Here is a 16,709-nt window from a genome sequence, read left to right on the forward strand (position 1 = left end):
TCAACAATCTTCTCCGTACAAATATTTTACAGTTATTCTTACATACTGAATTTATCTCCCATATTATTGAGGAAATAATAACAATAATGGCTACTATTTCTATAGTACCTTAAGGTTTGCAGAACATACCACACATAGCATCTTATTTAATCTTTGAAACAATCCTGGGTTACTCCATTTTAGAGGAGAGGAAAAAGATCCTGCAGAGGTGAAATGATTTGTCCAGGGTCACAAAGAGTCAGTGTCTGAGGTAGGATTTGAAGCCAAGACTTAAATGCTGACTCGAGGCTCAGCTCTATCTGCTGCTCCACCTAGATATGGTAAACTTAGTAATGATTCCCACTAATTGCCTGAGAAAAGTGGAGGGCAGATGCCCACACCATCTAGAGAAGGAGCTGCTTAATTAGCTTTGTAGAGGATAATGAACTTGGAGTTGGCCCCAGTCTGGATCCCAATTCCAGTGAATCCAGTAACTGTGTGACCTTGGGCAGAGCCTTCACTTCTGAGCTTCATTCCTTCATCTCTGTCTCATCTATCTCCTCAGGTGGTTGTTAGTGAAACTCCTGAATCTCAAAGCTCTGTGAAAACAAGAGGTTTTTTAAAAAATATTTTTAAATTTTTATTTAATTAGATGATTTAGAATATTTTTCCACAGTTACAAGACTCATGCTCTTTCCCTCCGCTCCCCATACCCCCTTCTGGTATCTGACACACAATTCCACTGGGAAAACAAGAGTTTTTTAAAAGAAGGCCCAAGTTCTCCCTTGGAGTAGGAGAGCAGGGGGAAAGGAGTCAACAGGGAAAGTCAGAAAGGCTGTGAGGAAAGGAGGAGAAAGGACAGAACAGAGCCATGGGCCTCTAGTCAGGAAGTGCTGAGTTCAAATTTAACCATATATACTTCCTGTGTGATCCTGAGCAAGTCACTTAAGTCTCTCTGCCTCAGTTTCCCCACTGGTTAAGTTATCTCCCAGATTTATGAGGATCAAATGAAATAATATTTGTAAAGACCTTAGTGCAATGCCTTGGCAAGGAGAAGATGCTTTAAAATGTTAATAATTACACTTTAGGGGACACAAGTTACGAGTACATGCATGGAGGGGAGAGCAAAAGGCACCATGCTTTTATTTTTTAAACAAATGTTTGCTTTTATCCTCACAATTACCTTGAGAGGTGAAGGCTTACCCTAGGGAAGTGGCCAAGAGCAGAGAGAAAGGCATGCGTGCAAGAGACTTTGGGGAAGTGAGCCTAAAAAGGGACAACTGATTAGAAATAAGAGCTGCCAATCTGGGTGACGCCCTGGACAAAAAAAGGCCAGAGCAGAGTAGAAGCGGGCTCCTCAGAGCAGGAATAAGAAATAAAGTAGAAGACGGCCTGCTCTGATCTACAATCAAATTCTTAACAGCTCCTTCTTTGGCTGTGGAGAGCACTTTTCATCATGGGTCCTTTGTGGATATCTTGGGAACTTGCTTTGCTGATAATTCACTTCACTTTTTACAATAGTTCATATATATCTTCCTAGCTTTCTCTGAAACCATTCCTTTCATTATTTCTTATGTCACGTTCATATACCATAACTTGTTTACCCATTGCCTGGTTAATGGCACCCTCTTAGTTTCCAATTTTATGCCACCACAAAAAGAGTACCTATAAATATTTTTTTTACATATGGGACTTTTCCCTCTTTCTTTGATCTATTGCTGGATCAAAGGGCATACAAAGGATATGTACATGGTTGTTGTTTTTTTAAACTCTTACCTTTCGTCTTGGAATCAATACTATATATTGGTTCCAAGGGAGAAGAGTGGTAAGGGCTAGGCAATGGGGGTCAAGTGACTTGCCCAGGATCACACAGCTAGGAAGTGTCTGAGGTCACATGTGAACCTAGGACCTCCCACCTCTGGGCCTGACTCTCAATCCACTGAGCCACCCAGCTGCCCCCTTGTTTGTTTGTTTTTTTAACTCTTACCTTCTGTTTTATTAGGATTATTGGTTTTTACTTTTCTTTTTCTTTTTTGACTTGCCCTGGTTTAGGTATCAAGACTATATTTGTGTCCTCTTCCTTTCTTTTTTGTTTCTTTAAAAAACAAAAAAACAAACCCTTACTTCTGTCTCGGAACTGATACCAGTTCTGGGGTAGAAAAGCAGTAAGGGTTACGACAATTGGAGTTAAGTGACTTGCCCAGGGTCACACAACTCGAAAGTATCTGAGGCCATATTTGAATCCAGGACCTCCCAACTCTGGGCCTGGCTTTTAATCCACTGAGCCACCTAATTGCCCCCATGTTAATATTTTTTGATGCTTCATAGATATTAGCTTTTATTTGATCAATTCTAATTTTTAAAGATTTTTTTTAAGGTAACATTTTGCATCCATTGTTCCCAACTATTTTTCTCTTTCTTCCATCCCTCTCATTTCTTTTCCCATTTTTTTCTCTACTGCCCCCATTTGTTTTTTTAAGTCATTTTAAACTCATTTTTAAAAAGCTCTTGCTTTATTTAATCTCTTAAAAGAATTCTGGTTGGATTTGCATACAAGTTAGGTTTTGTTTTAAGGCTTTGCTTGTAGATGTTTACAAGTCATTCTCTTTTTTTCAGGCATCTAAAGTCCAGTTCCAACTTATCCTATCTTCCTATGTTGATTAGACGTCTCTTCCTTTCACTTATTCTACACTCCAGTCAATCTGCTTGTTGCTCCTTGTCTCACCACTGTACCCAGGCTTACCTCTACCTGAAATTGTCTGTCTTCACTTCTGCCCCTTGGGATTCCCACTCTCATCAAAGTTCCACTAAGTATCACCTCCCTTCAAGAAGTCCCTCCTGATTCCTCCGGGGGTTGGCGTTGCAATTCCATCAAATAAATATCTGATTTGTATTTGCAAATTTACCATGTATCTACCATTGAAGCTCATCCTTGTAACCTCAGTCCCCAGTAAAGTGCCCGGCACAGTAAGTGCTTAATAAATGTTTGCTGATTGTTTGGTGACATACATGGTAAGTTGAAGGGAGGAGTGATTGGAGAACCAAAAAAGATGGGAAACAGTGTCTTTAGTTCAGTATATTCAGGGTTTGACGGGATGTCAGGATACTTAACGGGAGATGTCCAAGAGGGATCTAAGAATGGAACCCGATAAAAAGTTGGAGTACTTTAAAGACTGAATTGATGATGTATTCCTACAAATGTGAGAGTCATCTACAAAGAGGTGAAAGTTAAAATCCAGGAAACAGGATCAATTCATTTGCAAAGAGAACCAAGTACTGTTAACTGACATAGTTAGGGGGCAAGAAAAAGATAAATCAACACAAGAGGTATATGAAAAGAAGTAGAAAGAAAACCATTACATGATGCAGAAGTCATCTGAAGACGGGCAGGACAGCCAACAACTACAAATGTCACAGAGGGACCAAAGAGAATAAGGGATAGAGGGAAAGGAGAAGGAGAGAGGGGGGAGGGAGAGAAAAGAGAAGGTGTGTATACATGTGTATGTGTCAAAAAACTGAGACAAGTCTCCAGAACCCATTGGCAAAGTTGGGCAGCAAAAGGAAGAATAAAAACAAGATTATAGTTTCAGAATAACATAATACTCTCAACAAAGGTCAGAATAAAAGCATCTAGGGCAAACTAAATATTAAATATCTGTAAATCAAAGCACTGGATTCTTTTTAAAAAATCCGCTTATATCCTTTCCACAAGACTGGAATAGAGACAGCTTAAGGATTGCCCACAGGGCCTTAGAAGACTTTGAAACACAATCATGATTTCTGCTCCTTTAGGTAAAGCATTAGAGTCTTCTAGAAATCCACCTACAAAAGTACATCTTAAAAGAGATCATATTCCCTAAATGTTGGAAGAGAAAGCCTTGCTCCAAACAAAGTTCACTGAGACTTCTCCCCCAGGGTAAGGAGCCTGGTGCAGTCATTTCTGCATTACCAAGGCACATTGGCCTTTCTAGGATCTGAGCCCTGTGAGGATCTCCATCTTTAGGTCAGACAAGCACAGATTTGGTGCTAGAAAGAACCACATCTAGTCCAACCCTCTCATCTTCCCATCTGGTCTAACCAGTGACCTTCTTGTCATCTTTCCTCCATGTTACTCTACCTCCTATTTCCAGGCCTTTATACTAGTTGTACCCTGTGCCTGGAATGCACTACCATCCTCACCTTTGCCTTAAGAATCTCAGGTATCCTGCAAAACTCTGCTTAAGGGCCTCCTTCAATCCACGAAGCCTCTCTTGAGTCCTCTAGCTGTGACCATCCTCCCTCCCTAAACTACTCCATATTTGTTCTATACCTACTGATACATGCCCATGAGATATCTTGAAGTAGAATGTAAGCTTCTTGAGGAAGGGACTGCCGCATTTTTGTTTTTGAATGTTGGGCACGGTGCCAGGTATATAATAGGTGCTTAATAAATGTTTTCAAAATTGAATTTATATGTATGGAGCATATAACAGTTTAAAAAACCTTTTCCTCACAACAACCCCATAGAGAGTACAAATATAATTACTGCCATTTTACAACTGAATAAATTGAGACTTAGGGAGATGACACGACTTTCAAAGTCTTTCAAATATTTATTGGGACAATGTCTCTATGATTTCACAAATTTGTGTGTGGCTTCCAAGGATGCTTCTCACAGTCTATCCAAGTTTGCCAAGGCTGGGCACTCTCATGCATACTTTCCCTGAAGTTTGTACCCAGAGGTCCTGCTCACCCACCATACTAGAAGAAAGTCTTCCTTTGTCCAGGATTCCTACAAATGGAGGACGCAGGTGGTCCCTCACCCTGACTATGCAGCCAATTCATCTTCTTTTCCTGGGGTATATTCCCCCAATGACAATTTTTAATCCTGTTCTTTTTAAGTTCCTTCATATGCCACCACCTCTTTTGTTCCCATGCTCTATTTCCTCAGCAGTTAATACTCATTTTTGACTCTTTCCTGAGACTGTCACAAGACCACGGTAAGAGTGTTGAGAAGCTTGGGCCTTGACAGGATTGATTCCAATCATACAAATACCAAAATAACAGAGCCAGGCCTTAGACCCAAGACTAGGTTCTTCCTAACATACCATACCATTTTTACCCCATATAGGTCACTCCAGGCATATTTGTCAAATGAATTCCAAAACCTATGCTGACTTCAAGATGGCTTTGTATATGTGTATGGACCTGCTTTTAAGTCATCAAAAAAAAAATGAAGTTAGGACTATGAAGTCAATGAAATCAAATTTGAAAATGATAGAAACTCAGAAGTTAGGAAGACCAAGCAAGACAACTTAATCGTCTCTGCTAATGCTGAACCATTTCTTTTTTAAGTGGAAAATGCTCAAGATTTCACTAGCCAGAATTATTCCAAGGCTTTAAAATGTAACTTCAATTATATTGAATGGTTAAAGATGTGGCTGATGCCATTTTTAGCTGGACTAATGTTAGCAGAGCAGGGTCAGGATTTTCCTGATTGGCCTCTCTTGATCAAGTATATTCTTGTCTTTAAAATTCAACCCAAGAACACACTGATTGAAAATGATAGTTTCCTAAGCAAATGTTTTGATAGGTTGAGTTTAAAGACTATTACGATCACTTCTTAGGCAGTCTGTTTCTTGAAAAAAACTTTCAAAAGCTTGATGGGAAGAATGAATGCTAATCAGGGTAGTCAAAATCCCTCAGTATGAATTCTGGCTCTGCCATTTGCTAGGTATGTGGTCCCAGTCACTTCTTTGGGCCTCAGTTTTCTCCCCAGTAAAAAGGGAATAAGAACTACCCTGCCTTCCAGTCATGTGAAACAGGCTTGTTTTTTAAAAAGGACTGCCTTTTATGATGTTTAAATGTTGTATAAATGTGAGTGCCAATATACTACTAAAAGTAAAAAATTCTAAATCAACTAATAAAACTATAAAATGATGACTACTTCTATACCTTCAATAAGATTCAAAATAACTTTGCTATTAAATAGCCAAACTTTTTGTTCTTTAAAAAGTACTTATTCAATTACATCTTAATGCCTCTGAATATAACTGTCATGTTCCAGTTTAGGAAACTGGATCTTGCTTCACCCATCAATACCCATGCTCACCTGAGTGCTCACAGAAAAGCTGTACCATTGCCTTTTCAGACTTTCTGCCACATACAAGACATTGTCACACCAAAAAAGGGCAAACTGCAAAGTGACCTGCATCCTTTCTGAAGTCCTACATTGTCCTCTTTAATCCTATCCCCCATTTTCATTTTTTCTTTCCAATTTCAAGGATCTAAGAGACCTCTGAGCAGAAGAATCTGACTGATTCTTCTTGGCAGAGGAGGTCAGGGGTTCCATTCCATGAAGGAGAAAAGAAAAGGGAAGGAGAGGAAAGAAGCTCCTAGCACTTGGAACTTTCCAAAGTACAGTAAGTTAGTTGCCTTCAAGGAACAGTGGGCTCCCATTCACAAGAACCTTTCAAGCTACACCTGAATTGGCTACATGCTACTTGTTGGGTCTTGAAAGGAACTAGCTGGTCTTGATGGGTTGGGTCAGATGCCTCCAAGTTAAGTTCTAGTTCAGAGATGCTGTGATTCTAAACTGAAAGTGATTTTAATGTGAGACACTCACTAAGACAGCATGTATAGCACTGGGTTAGCTACTCCAGCTCTGTGGGCTTGGTTTGCTCCTCTGTAAGATGAAAGGCTCACCTCTAATGGCTCCTTCCTGCTCTCACCTGAAGGACTCCAGGCTCCCCCGGTTGTGTGTGTGTGTGTGTGGGGGGGGGGGGGGACCTTAACAACTAGGACTGGGAATCCAAGCTCTGCAAAAACCTGAAGCACTTACACAGAGGGAATGTAGAAAGCACCTGAAAGGTTACAAAGCATTTCCCTCAAAACAATCCTGTTTTGTAGATCATGGGAGTACTACTATCCCCACTTGAATGGAGAACCACAGGCCAGGCCTTGTCTAAGGTAAAGAGCTGAGCTGGGACTTATGTTTAGGTCTTCTATAAATCTGAAGGCCAAATGTTCCTTTCACCAGGAAGGAACCAATGCCCTCCCTCCTCTTTGTGCCAATCCATTCTTCTTGTCACACATTCACACACACACAGATCAAAGGTCAAATGGCAAGGTCAGAGTGGTCATACAGAGCAAGCACTGTTTCCAGTAAATATATGGTGATAACTAATTACCAACAGTAGTCAGGATGTTTTGGTCTGACCATAGGGAGTCAACTCCCCCTACCATAGCCCACAGGCAATTATTTTGCAACTCAAGGCTTAGCTAAATACATGGGACAATGAGCAGTGCATGAGCATGGCCTTGGTCTCCCTGCCAGGATGGTGAAAGATGGCACCTTAGCCCAGATCTGCTTGACTCCCAGGTAGGCTCTTCCGTGGCAGAGGAGGATGAGGAACACTGACGAAAGTGATCAATGGTCAGACTAGAATTCCCTTTTACCAAGTGGCAGTTTTTGCTCAGGGTCCTCAAGCAAACCCTCAGCCTTAGCCCCCCCTTCTTTTCCTACTGAGACTTCAGCCCCAGTCTAGTAAGATACAAGTAATGTTATCTTTCCTTTACAAGTGAGCAAGGGGGAGGCCTAGAACCCCACCCATCACAGGCAAAACTCAAGCTCAGGTCTTTTTACTCTAAGAACAAAGTAAAAACTTCCACTACAGGGGCAGCTGGGTAGCTCAGTGTATTGAGAGCCAGTCCTAGAGACAGGAGGTCCTGGGTTCAAATCTGGTCTCAGACACTTCCTAACTGTGTGACCCTGGGCAAGTCACTTAACCCCCATTGCCTAGCCCTTACTGCTCTTCTGCAAGACGGAAGGTAAGGGTTTTAGTAAAAAAAAAAAAAAACTTCCACTATACCATCCTTAATGAAAAAATATCTCCCATTAATAAGAAAGAAATCTTGCCTGCCTGCCCATGCCCCCATTCTACAGCTGTGTATGCTATTATTGAATTCTACAACTGTCAGGGACAAAACTTCAACTCTATAACTCCCACAGTGAGATGTGTAGACTCTCTGAGCTTGATAAACCTCTAAGCCTGTAATACATCCTTATAGCCATCATCATATATGAAGTTGTTCTTTTACCCAGAAGCCACTGGAACAGGGCCCAAGGGAGGGGGGCAGGGCACAGAGTGGAAGAGATGCCTTCTGTCTAAGCCCAGAGGTGTGGCAATTGGCTTTTCCTCCAGAGGTCTGGTTCTCTTGACATAATCCCACAACCCGTAGATGAGAGGTACACAAGGGCTGTTGCCTTAGTAATTGCAGAGGAGCAGATTCCACACTGCAGTCACAGTTCTCTACTGCACCTACACCTGGACTCAAGGCCCACTGAAGTATCCAACTTAAGTGAGCTGAAGTCTTCCTCTGGGAGAGAAATGCTCATCGTATGTGTTTGCAATATTCTTAAAAATCAATCATTGAGCCTTTCACAAAAGATTTGGTGGAGGGAATGCACTGAAGGTAGAGGCTACAGGGCTCAAGACTGGCACAGATGGCAGCAGGTTGTACCCAAATTAGTCAAATAGTCCCCAACCCCAGTCTGTGCCTGGGCCCAGGATCTTAGTGAAGGAGCCCTACAGAGACCACACACAGCCTTCACTTTCCAGGGCACAATGGACACTGGGACCGCCCATCCACCGAGCTGGAACAACCAGGACTGCTCACACCTATGCAGTCACCACAATATTTTCACAATAAAAAACAAGACTGTGGACTTAAAGGTCCTGAAGATAACCTCAGGGCACTGACTTCTTCAGAAATCATGCATTTAGCCAAGCAAGCCCCACCCTCAGATAGGGAAGCTCTTCCCGCACTGATAACAGCAGGAGGGTTGCTCTTCTGATAGGCAAACCAGCCCTCCAACAGAAGCCTGAAGCTAGCCGACTGGGGAGAGGGGTGGGGCTGATCCCCAATGCTCCTAGCAACATGAAATGAGAATGACCATCCAGGACCTTACCCTTTCTACCGGTGAGCCAAAGCATGCAATGCCGGAACATAGCAGGGGCAGAGGGCATTGGCCTAAGGAAAGAGGACAATGATAGTAGCAGAGAAACGACGGCTGGCAGACAAAACACAGAAATGGAGATGGAATGAATGCAAGCTCGTAGTCCTGGAAGCAAAGCACCACCTTGGAGTCCGGTGTGGCCTCCCCCTCCACCACAACTACGTCTCAGTGTGACTCGCACGCCGACTGCAGCCTTTAGCCTTGGCAGATGAGCCCTGCAAAAGCACAATCGCTCTCCTGGAGAAAGGAGATCAGCGGCAGCCCACACCGACCAGCCAGCACCAGCCCTTCATTCTCTCCCTTGAATGATTTTATCCTCTAAATGTTTAATTGCCCGCTGTTGCCAAAGCCAGTCTTTTCAGATACATACGTAAGCCGCCATCGTAGAGAAGCCTACCCTGCGGCAGCAGCAGCCCTTTCTCATCCAGCAGGCTCCCCCCACCCTGAGCTCATCATTCACGCAGTATCTGTGGCAGGAACATCCAAGGCATCCAGCCACTACCACCCCCACCAAGAAGATCCCTGCAGACGGGACCATAAAAAGAAAGAATCTCTTCTTTCAGCTCACCCTGGAAATGGAAGGTTTTCTGATCAACAGTTATTGTGAAGGTGCTGTCGTCCTCATCGTCTATACCAATCACAGCTCCCTGTGAAACAAAGAGCAAAATCCTGATAAGGCAGGCAGTGACATCAGCAACATCCCCAGCCACGACACCCCAGGAATGCTAAACGGCAAGGACGAGATGGGGAGCCAAAGGGATTCTCTCTGCAGAGTAAGCTGAGCCACTGACTTTGTTTTCAGGGATCAAAACTCTTCAGATAAAATAAGGAGATACTGTCTGAAAGGGGAAGAGTAGACATAACAGAAACATACAGAGATCTCCAGCCTTCTCTGTTAAAATAGCTATAACTTACTGGAAGACAATGGAGACTTCTGGGGAAGGGCAGAGGGAGAGCAAGAAGAGTCCCCAAGGGAAGGCTCCCAAGAGAGTACTTGAGGCAGTAAGGGGGTTAGGGTAATAAGGCTTGCAGGAGTAAAACTACCAAACTAAACAACCCCGATACCACCCACCAGTCAGGAGCACCCAGCTACAATAATAGCAGACCAGCCAGGCAAAAGCATGTTTTCGAAAAAGAGCTATGTCCTAGTTCGTTTTTTTCCTGGGGGAGGGAAGAGGGAAGGGCAGTGGCAGAGATGGAAAGTAGAATGTACTATTGAGGGCCAAGGGGGAAGGGAGGTTCAAGTAGCTAAGGTGCTGAGTCATGGCCTTTGGACCCTTGATGTCCACACCCCAAGGGGATGGGGGCTCACAAAAATATACTTCCTTTCTGGGGTCCACATATCATCTATACCAAATGACATTAACTTGAGTGCCACTTTTAAAAGTCTTCAAATCACTTCAAAATGCACTGTTCTCAAGCCCCATAACTGCCTGAGTAAAGATAAGTAGGCTGGAGAAAGTCATATTCATTAGTCAAGAAGGGTCCATATGATCTATTGTCAGTGGCATAATTAAAAAAGAATCTAGTCACCTAACTAATGGTGGAATATTTCCACCCCATCACCATAATTCCCACTGGTTTAATCATCATCATCTCCATGGTGGCAATGCCCAGATTTAGCAAATCTATCCAACCCTACTCTGTCTCCTGAGATCCAGCCATCCATATCCAATTGGCTTTTGGATATCAAACTCAATATATTGAAAAAAGAATTCATTTTCTTTCCCTGAAACTCACCCTCCATTTTCTGAACTGCCCTATTTATGTCAGGAGCACCATCATCATTCCAGTCACTTGGGTTTGTAACTCTGGTACCATCTTTGGCACCTTACTCCCACTCACCCTATATATCCTATGCTAATATTTGATGTTTCTATAATTACAACTGTTTTACATGATCCTTTCTCCTAATTCATATAGCTAACACTGCACTAAAGAGATCTTACTTAAGCATTAAACAGATCATGACTTTCACACAGGTACAATCCTCCACACACACATTCAGCTTCCAGGATCAAATATCCCTTGTTGGGTTTTAAGATCCCTACCATGGCATCCTCACATCCCAGCAAACTGGGGGTCTTGCTATTCGACTTTCCAGTGCCTTTGCATTTAATGGCTAGCCAGTTCCAGATACCTAGGACTCACTATCTCTCAACTACTTCTTAGAATTCCTAGCTTCTTCTATTATAAAGTGGGAATCATCAAAACAATCTGGTATTGGCTATGAAATAGAGCAGTTGATCAGAGAAATAGATTAGCTATATAATACACAGTGGTAAATGACCTAGTGTTTGATAAAACCAAAGATCCAAGATTTGGGAACAAGAAATCACCATTTGACAAAAACTAGTAGGAAAACTAGAAAGTAGTTTGGTACAACTAGATATGAACCAATATCTCACACTATATACCAAGATAAGGTCAAAATGCTTATGAGATTTAGACATAAAGGGTGACATAACCAAATCAGGGGAGCATGGAGGAGTTTGCCTGTCGGATCCATGGACAGGGAAGAATTTATAACCAAACAAGAGACAGAGAGTATCACAGGAAGTAAAACGGGTAATTTTGATTTCATTAAAGTTTTTGCCAAACAAAACCAGCACAGCCAAGATTAGAAGGAAAGCCTGAAATGGGAAGGAAACTTTTACAGAAAGTTTCTCTAATAAAGAACTGAGTCAAATTTATAAAAATATTTATCATTCAAAGGATATGAAATCAAAGCAATCTATGGTCATGCAAAAAAGTGTTCTAATTCACTACTGATTAGAGAAATGCAAATTAAAACAGCTCTGGGGTACCACCTCACACCTAATAGATTACCTAGCATGACAGAAAAGGAAAATGACAAATATGAGAGATGTGGAAAATTCGGGATAATAATGTCCTTTTGGTGGAGTTGTGAGCTAATCCAAACATTTTGGAGAACAATTTGGAATTACATATAAAAGGGCTATAAAACTGTGCTTACCCTTTCACTCAGTAATACCACTACTAGGTCTTCTCCCAAAGAGACCAAAAAGAAAAAAAAGGAAAAGAAACTATTTGGGTTTTTTGTTTGTTTGTTTTTAAATATTTACCTTCCATGTTAGAATCAATACTGTATATTGGTTCCAAGGCAGAAGAGTGGTAAAGGCTGGGCAATTGAGGTTAAATAACATAGCTAGGAAATGTGTGAGACCAAATTTGAACTCAGGACCTCCAGTCTCTAGGTTTGGCTCTCAATCCACTGAGCCACCTACCTGCTGCACAAAGGACCTATTTGTACAAAAATATTTATAGCAAATTTATGGTGGCAAAAATTAGAAATTTAGGAGATGTCCATCAATTGGGGAATAGCTGAACCTGTTGTGGTATGTGATTATAATAGAATATTATTGTGCTATATAATAAATGATGAGCAAGATGGCTTTAGAAAATCCTGGGAAGACTTATATGAACTAATGCAAAGTGAACTAAGCAAAATCAGGAGAACACTGCATACAGTAACAGCAATATGGTATGATGATCAATTGTGAACAACTTAGATATTTTAATCAATGTAACAATTCAAAAACAATTCCAAAGGACTTATGATGAAAAATGCTATCTACTTCCAGAGGGAGCACTGATGACATCTGGGTGCAGGTTGAAGCATAATTTTTTTTCATGTTCTTTATTTTTCTTGCCTTTTTTTTTGCAACATGGCTAACATGAAAATATGTTTTACATGATTTCATCTGTAGAATTGACATAACATTTTTCTTCTTTTCAACAGGTGTGGGAGGAATGGGAGGGAGAGAATTCAGAACTCAAAATGTTTTAAAAGAACATTTTAAAACAAATAAATAATGCAATTTCTTTAAAAAATTAAATTAAAAGACTTTCTAGTTAGTGTCCTTCAGGTTTCAGTTACCTTTTGCCCAAAGGGATTCAACTTAATTATTTGGCCACAGAGAGCAGAATTATGAGTAGGAGCTGCAAATAGGCAAATACAGGCCTAATGTCAGGAAAAACTGAAAAATGAGATCACCCTAAAGTTTGCTGGACTCCCCTTTCCTTGGAGGTCTAAGCAGAGGTTAGATAACCAATGTCTCATAGGTAATGAAGAGGATACCTTTCATACATGGGTTGAAATAATTGGACACTGAGGCCCATTCCAAATGTGTACTCTGTCCTGGCTACATTGATCTCTGAAAGTTCATCAAATACTCTGCTCAGGGATCCACTTTGAAAACTGCAGCTCTCAACCATTCATCAGTTGAAAAGTGATTGCCATTATTAGTTAGCTTGCAGGTATCAACAAAATTGCTTAAACATTTTGAGGCCTCTTTCACTCTTAAAAATAGTCTTGTTTAACATCAGCCAAGCAAGAAAGGAATAATGAACTGGAGGGATTCTATATGAAATGGAATGACCTCCAGGAATTGATGCAGGGTGAGAGGAACATAACCAGGAGAAATTATACAGAGACTGATACACTGTGGTACAATGAAATGTGATGGACTTCTCTATTAGCAGCAATACAATGATTCAGGACAATTCTGAGGGACTTATAAGAAAGAACATTATCCACATCCAGAGAAAGAACTATGGGAGTAGAAACACAGAAGAAAAACAACTGCTTGATCACATGGGTCGAGGAGATATGACTGGGGATATAGACTCTAAGTGATCACTCTAGTGCAAATATTAATAATATGGAAATAGGTCTTAATCAATGACACATGTAAAACCCATTGGAATTGCTCTTTGGCTATGGGAGGGGGAAGGAAGGGAAAGAACATGAATCATGGAACCATGGGAAATTATTCTAATTTAATTAATTACATTTTTCAAAAAATAAAACCCATCAGCTAAGCAAGAGTCAAGGAACGATTTGTGCCAAATGCTAAAAGCCCTGGCTTAAGCCCTCTGACACAATAGGAGGATTTTTGGGGGAAGATTTTTGTAAAGTCAAGGGTTAGGAATCAACAGGATGAGAAGGTAAGAATGGCCTACAATGTTTGTGCATCAGTAGAGAAAGCATTCCCAGAGACAATCATCCATTCATGTGAAGAGGCCCACTTTTGTCATCTCATGCTAAAGCATCTCCAACTTTGTAGTCTCACGTGGCTTGGCAGGCCCCTTATCTAGAACTATTTAAGCAGACCTTCTCTGGTCTCTCTAGTTTTCCTGATTCTTGATCACTAGAAGTACATTACAGACGCCACATGAAGATGCACCAGATGCTTACCTAATCAATCTGCCAGCATTTATTTAATATCTATTGTATGTCATTTGTATTGTCTACTGCATATATCTACTATATATCATCTATTTAATGTCTACTGTATGTCAAACTGAGCACTGATAGGCAATGAGGAGACAAAGTTTACAAAGCAAGATAGTCCCTGCCCTCAAGAAGCTTACTTCTACTAAGGAGAACCAGCGTATTCACAGAAAAGTGAACACTGGGTATATACGAAATAAATGCAAAATGATAGTAGGGAGAGGGGAATCAGGAAAGACCCATTGTAGGGAATGGCTCTTGAGTTCCAAGTGGAGAGGAGAAATGTGAATCTGAAGTGCAGGGGACAGACTATGACAAGTCAAAGAGGAAGTAGAAGGAATATACTATATAAGGCAAAAAGAAAATAGATGAGGTTAGCTGAAATGGGTAAAGGGGAATAATATAAAATCAACCTTGAAAAATAGTCTGGAGTCAGATGCTAAAGGGCTTAAGCAGAGAACGAATATATCATATATCAGACTATACTTTAGGGCTCTCGATTTGGCAGTGGTCTGAAGGATAGCTTGAAGCAAGGAAAGACTGGATGCAAAGGAAATCAATTATGAGGTTACTGTAATAGTCCAAGAGAGAGGCCTGCACCAAGCCAAGTGGATAGAGAGCTGAGTCTGAAGTCAGGAAGACCTGAGTTCAAATTCAGGCTTATTGTGTAACCCTGGGCAAGTCATTTAACCTGTTTGCCTCAGTTTCCTCAACTGTAAAACGGGGATAATAATAGCACCTATCACCCAGTGTTATAATGAGAATCAAATAAGATCACATATATAAAGTTCTTAGCACAGTGCCTGGTCCTTAGTAGGCACTGTATAAATGTTTGTTTTCTCCCTGCTTCCTTCTCCCCAGAGTGACTCCTCAGTCCTTGACTGAAAAGAACACACTATATGTGAAAAATGTCGGGGAAGTAGAATTGGTCAAATCAAGTGCATGACTGGCCATGGAGGGCAGCAAGATTTCCAGATGCTATGGGAGGACAGAGGAGGTATAGGCACAAGTCCAGGGTGACTTGGAGACTGGAAGCTGAATAACTGAAAGGGTGGCAGAGTAGCCGTAGGGGCAGGGAAGACAGAAGGAGAGCTGAATCTAGGGGAAAGAAACGGAGTTCTGTTGGGGTCACTGTAAATGAGATGTTCTACAGATGCCCAGGAACAAAGTCCAGCAGGCAGCTCATCCACAGAAGCCATCAGCAGCGACCAGTGTTACTGAGATACTGAGAAGGATGAGGAGTGGCAAAAGGTCACTTGTTTGAGCGCCGCAGCCGTCCATGGTGACCTTGGAGAAGATGCTGGCTGGGAGGGCAAGGGAAGGGAGTGGTATACGTGGCTTGGAGAACATTTGCAATAGCTGCTGTGAGAACTGCAATCAAAGAGACGACCAGAAAAGAACGAATAGTTAGAAAAAAGCAACAAGGGCCGAGCCTCCTTGGGATAACATCAATTTGTAGCTGACCCAGGCGGCATAGTCAGCCAGGTAAGCACAGGCGGAGGCAGTCATTGTTGTTTCCAACAACCTTCTTGATGATGCCCACTTTGTTCTTTTTATTGGTTGGAGGAACACTGGGCCAATGACATCAAGCAATAGTGTAAGGTAACTACACCCAGACAAGCCTGAGTTCAAATCCAGCCTCAGATACTTTTTTTTTTTAATTTAAACCCTGTGTAGTGGCTCCAAGGCAGAAGAGTGGTAAGGGCTAGGCAATGGGGGTCAAGTGACTTGCCCAGGGCCACACAGCTGGGAAGTGTCTGAGGCCAGATTTGAACCTAGGACCTCCCATCTCTAGGACTGGTTCTCAATCCACTGAGCTACCCAGCTGTCCCCTCTCATATACTTTTTGCTTCAATTTCTTCATCTGTAAAATAGGGATAACAGTACCTACATTTCAGGGTTATTTTAAGGATCAAATTTATTGTTTATTCTGAAAAGTGCTTTGTGAACTTTAAAGCACTATATAAATGTTAGCTAATATTATCACTATCATTATTATTATTATTACTGTTATTAGTCATCAATGACAACTCACAAAAATTTAGAATATGAAAAAATTTAAGCAGCCATTCAATCTAACATATTCAAAAAACAATCCTTCCAATATAGCAAACAAATAGTTCTTTTACTTCCACTTAAAAACCTCCAATGAGAAGGGCCTCTCCTCCTTTTTGTAAGGTTGCCTTTACTTTGGGACATCTTTAAATGTTGAGAAGTTTGCTCTGACATCAAGTCTAAATTTTCCTCCATCATTGATAGTTTTGCCCTTAGGCAAAAAAAAAGGCCCATGTTTCAAGGGACAGCCCTTCAATTTTTGCAGATGCAATCATTACCCCACCCCCTGCCTCCAAATCTTCTGTTCTCCAAGCAACCATCCCCGAAACCTTAAACTGACCCACATATGACAAGGACTCCTCATCTCAAAGAACCCATTTCCAGATGTTTTTAAATTATCCAATTTTGGAACTTTCCCAA

General features: G+C 41.4%; 1 protein-coding gene across 15 annotated transcripts in view; it reads right to left on the reverse strand.

Annotated features, from left to right (window-relative positions):
* Positions 1 to 16,709, reverse strand: part of OSBPL9 (oxysterol binding protein like 9) — a 148,812-nt gene that overhangs the window by 90,354 nt on the left and 41,749 nt on the right. For 11 of the 15 annotated variants that reach the window (XM_001362475.4, XM_003340073.4, XM_003340074.4 and 8 more), the window contains exon 3: positions 9,546 to 9,624. In XM_001362475.4, coding sequence (XP_001362512.1) covers positions 9,546 to 9,624 — 79 coding nt within the window. Of the gene's footprint in view, positions 1 to 9,347; positions 9,424 to 9,545; positions 9,625 to 16,709 lie in introns of those variants that run through there. The other 4 variants (XM_056815153.1, XM_056815154.1, XM_056815155.1 and 1 more) reach the window with 4 other exon arrangements.

Source organism: Monodelphis domestica, chromosome 2 (assembly GCF_027887165.1).
Source record: "Monodelphis domestica isolate mMonDom1 chromosome 2, mMonDom1.pri, whole genome shotgun sequence".
Lineage (NCBI taxonomy): Eukaryota > Metazoa > Chordata > Mammalia > Didelphimorphia > Didelphidae > Monodelphis > Monodelphis domestica.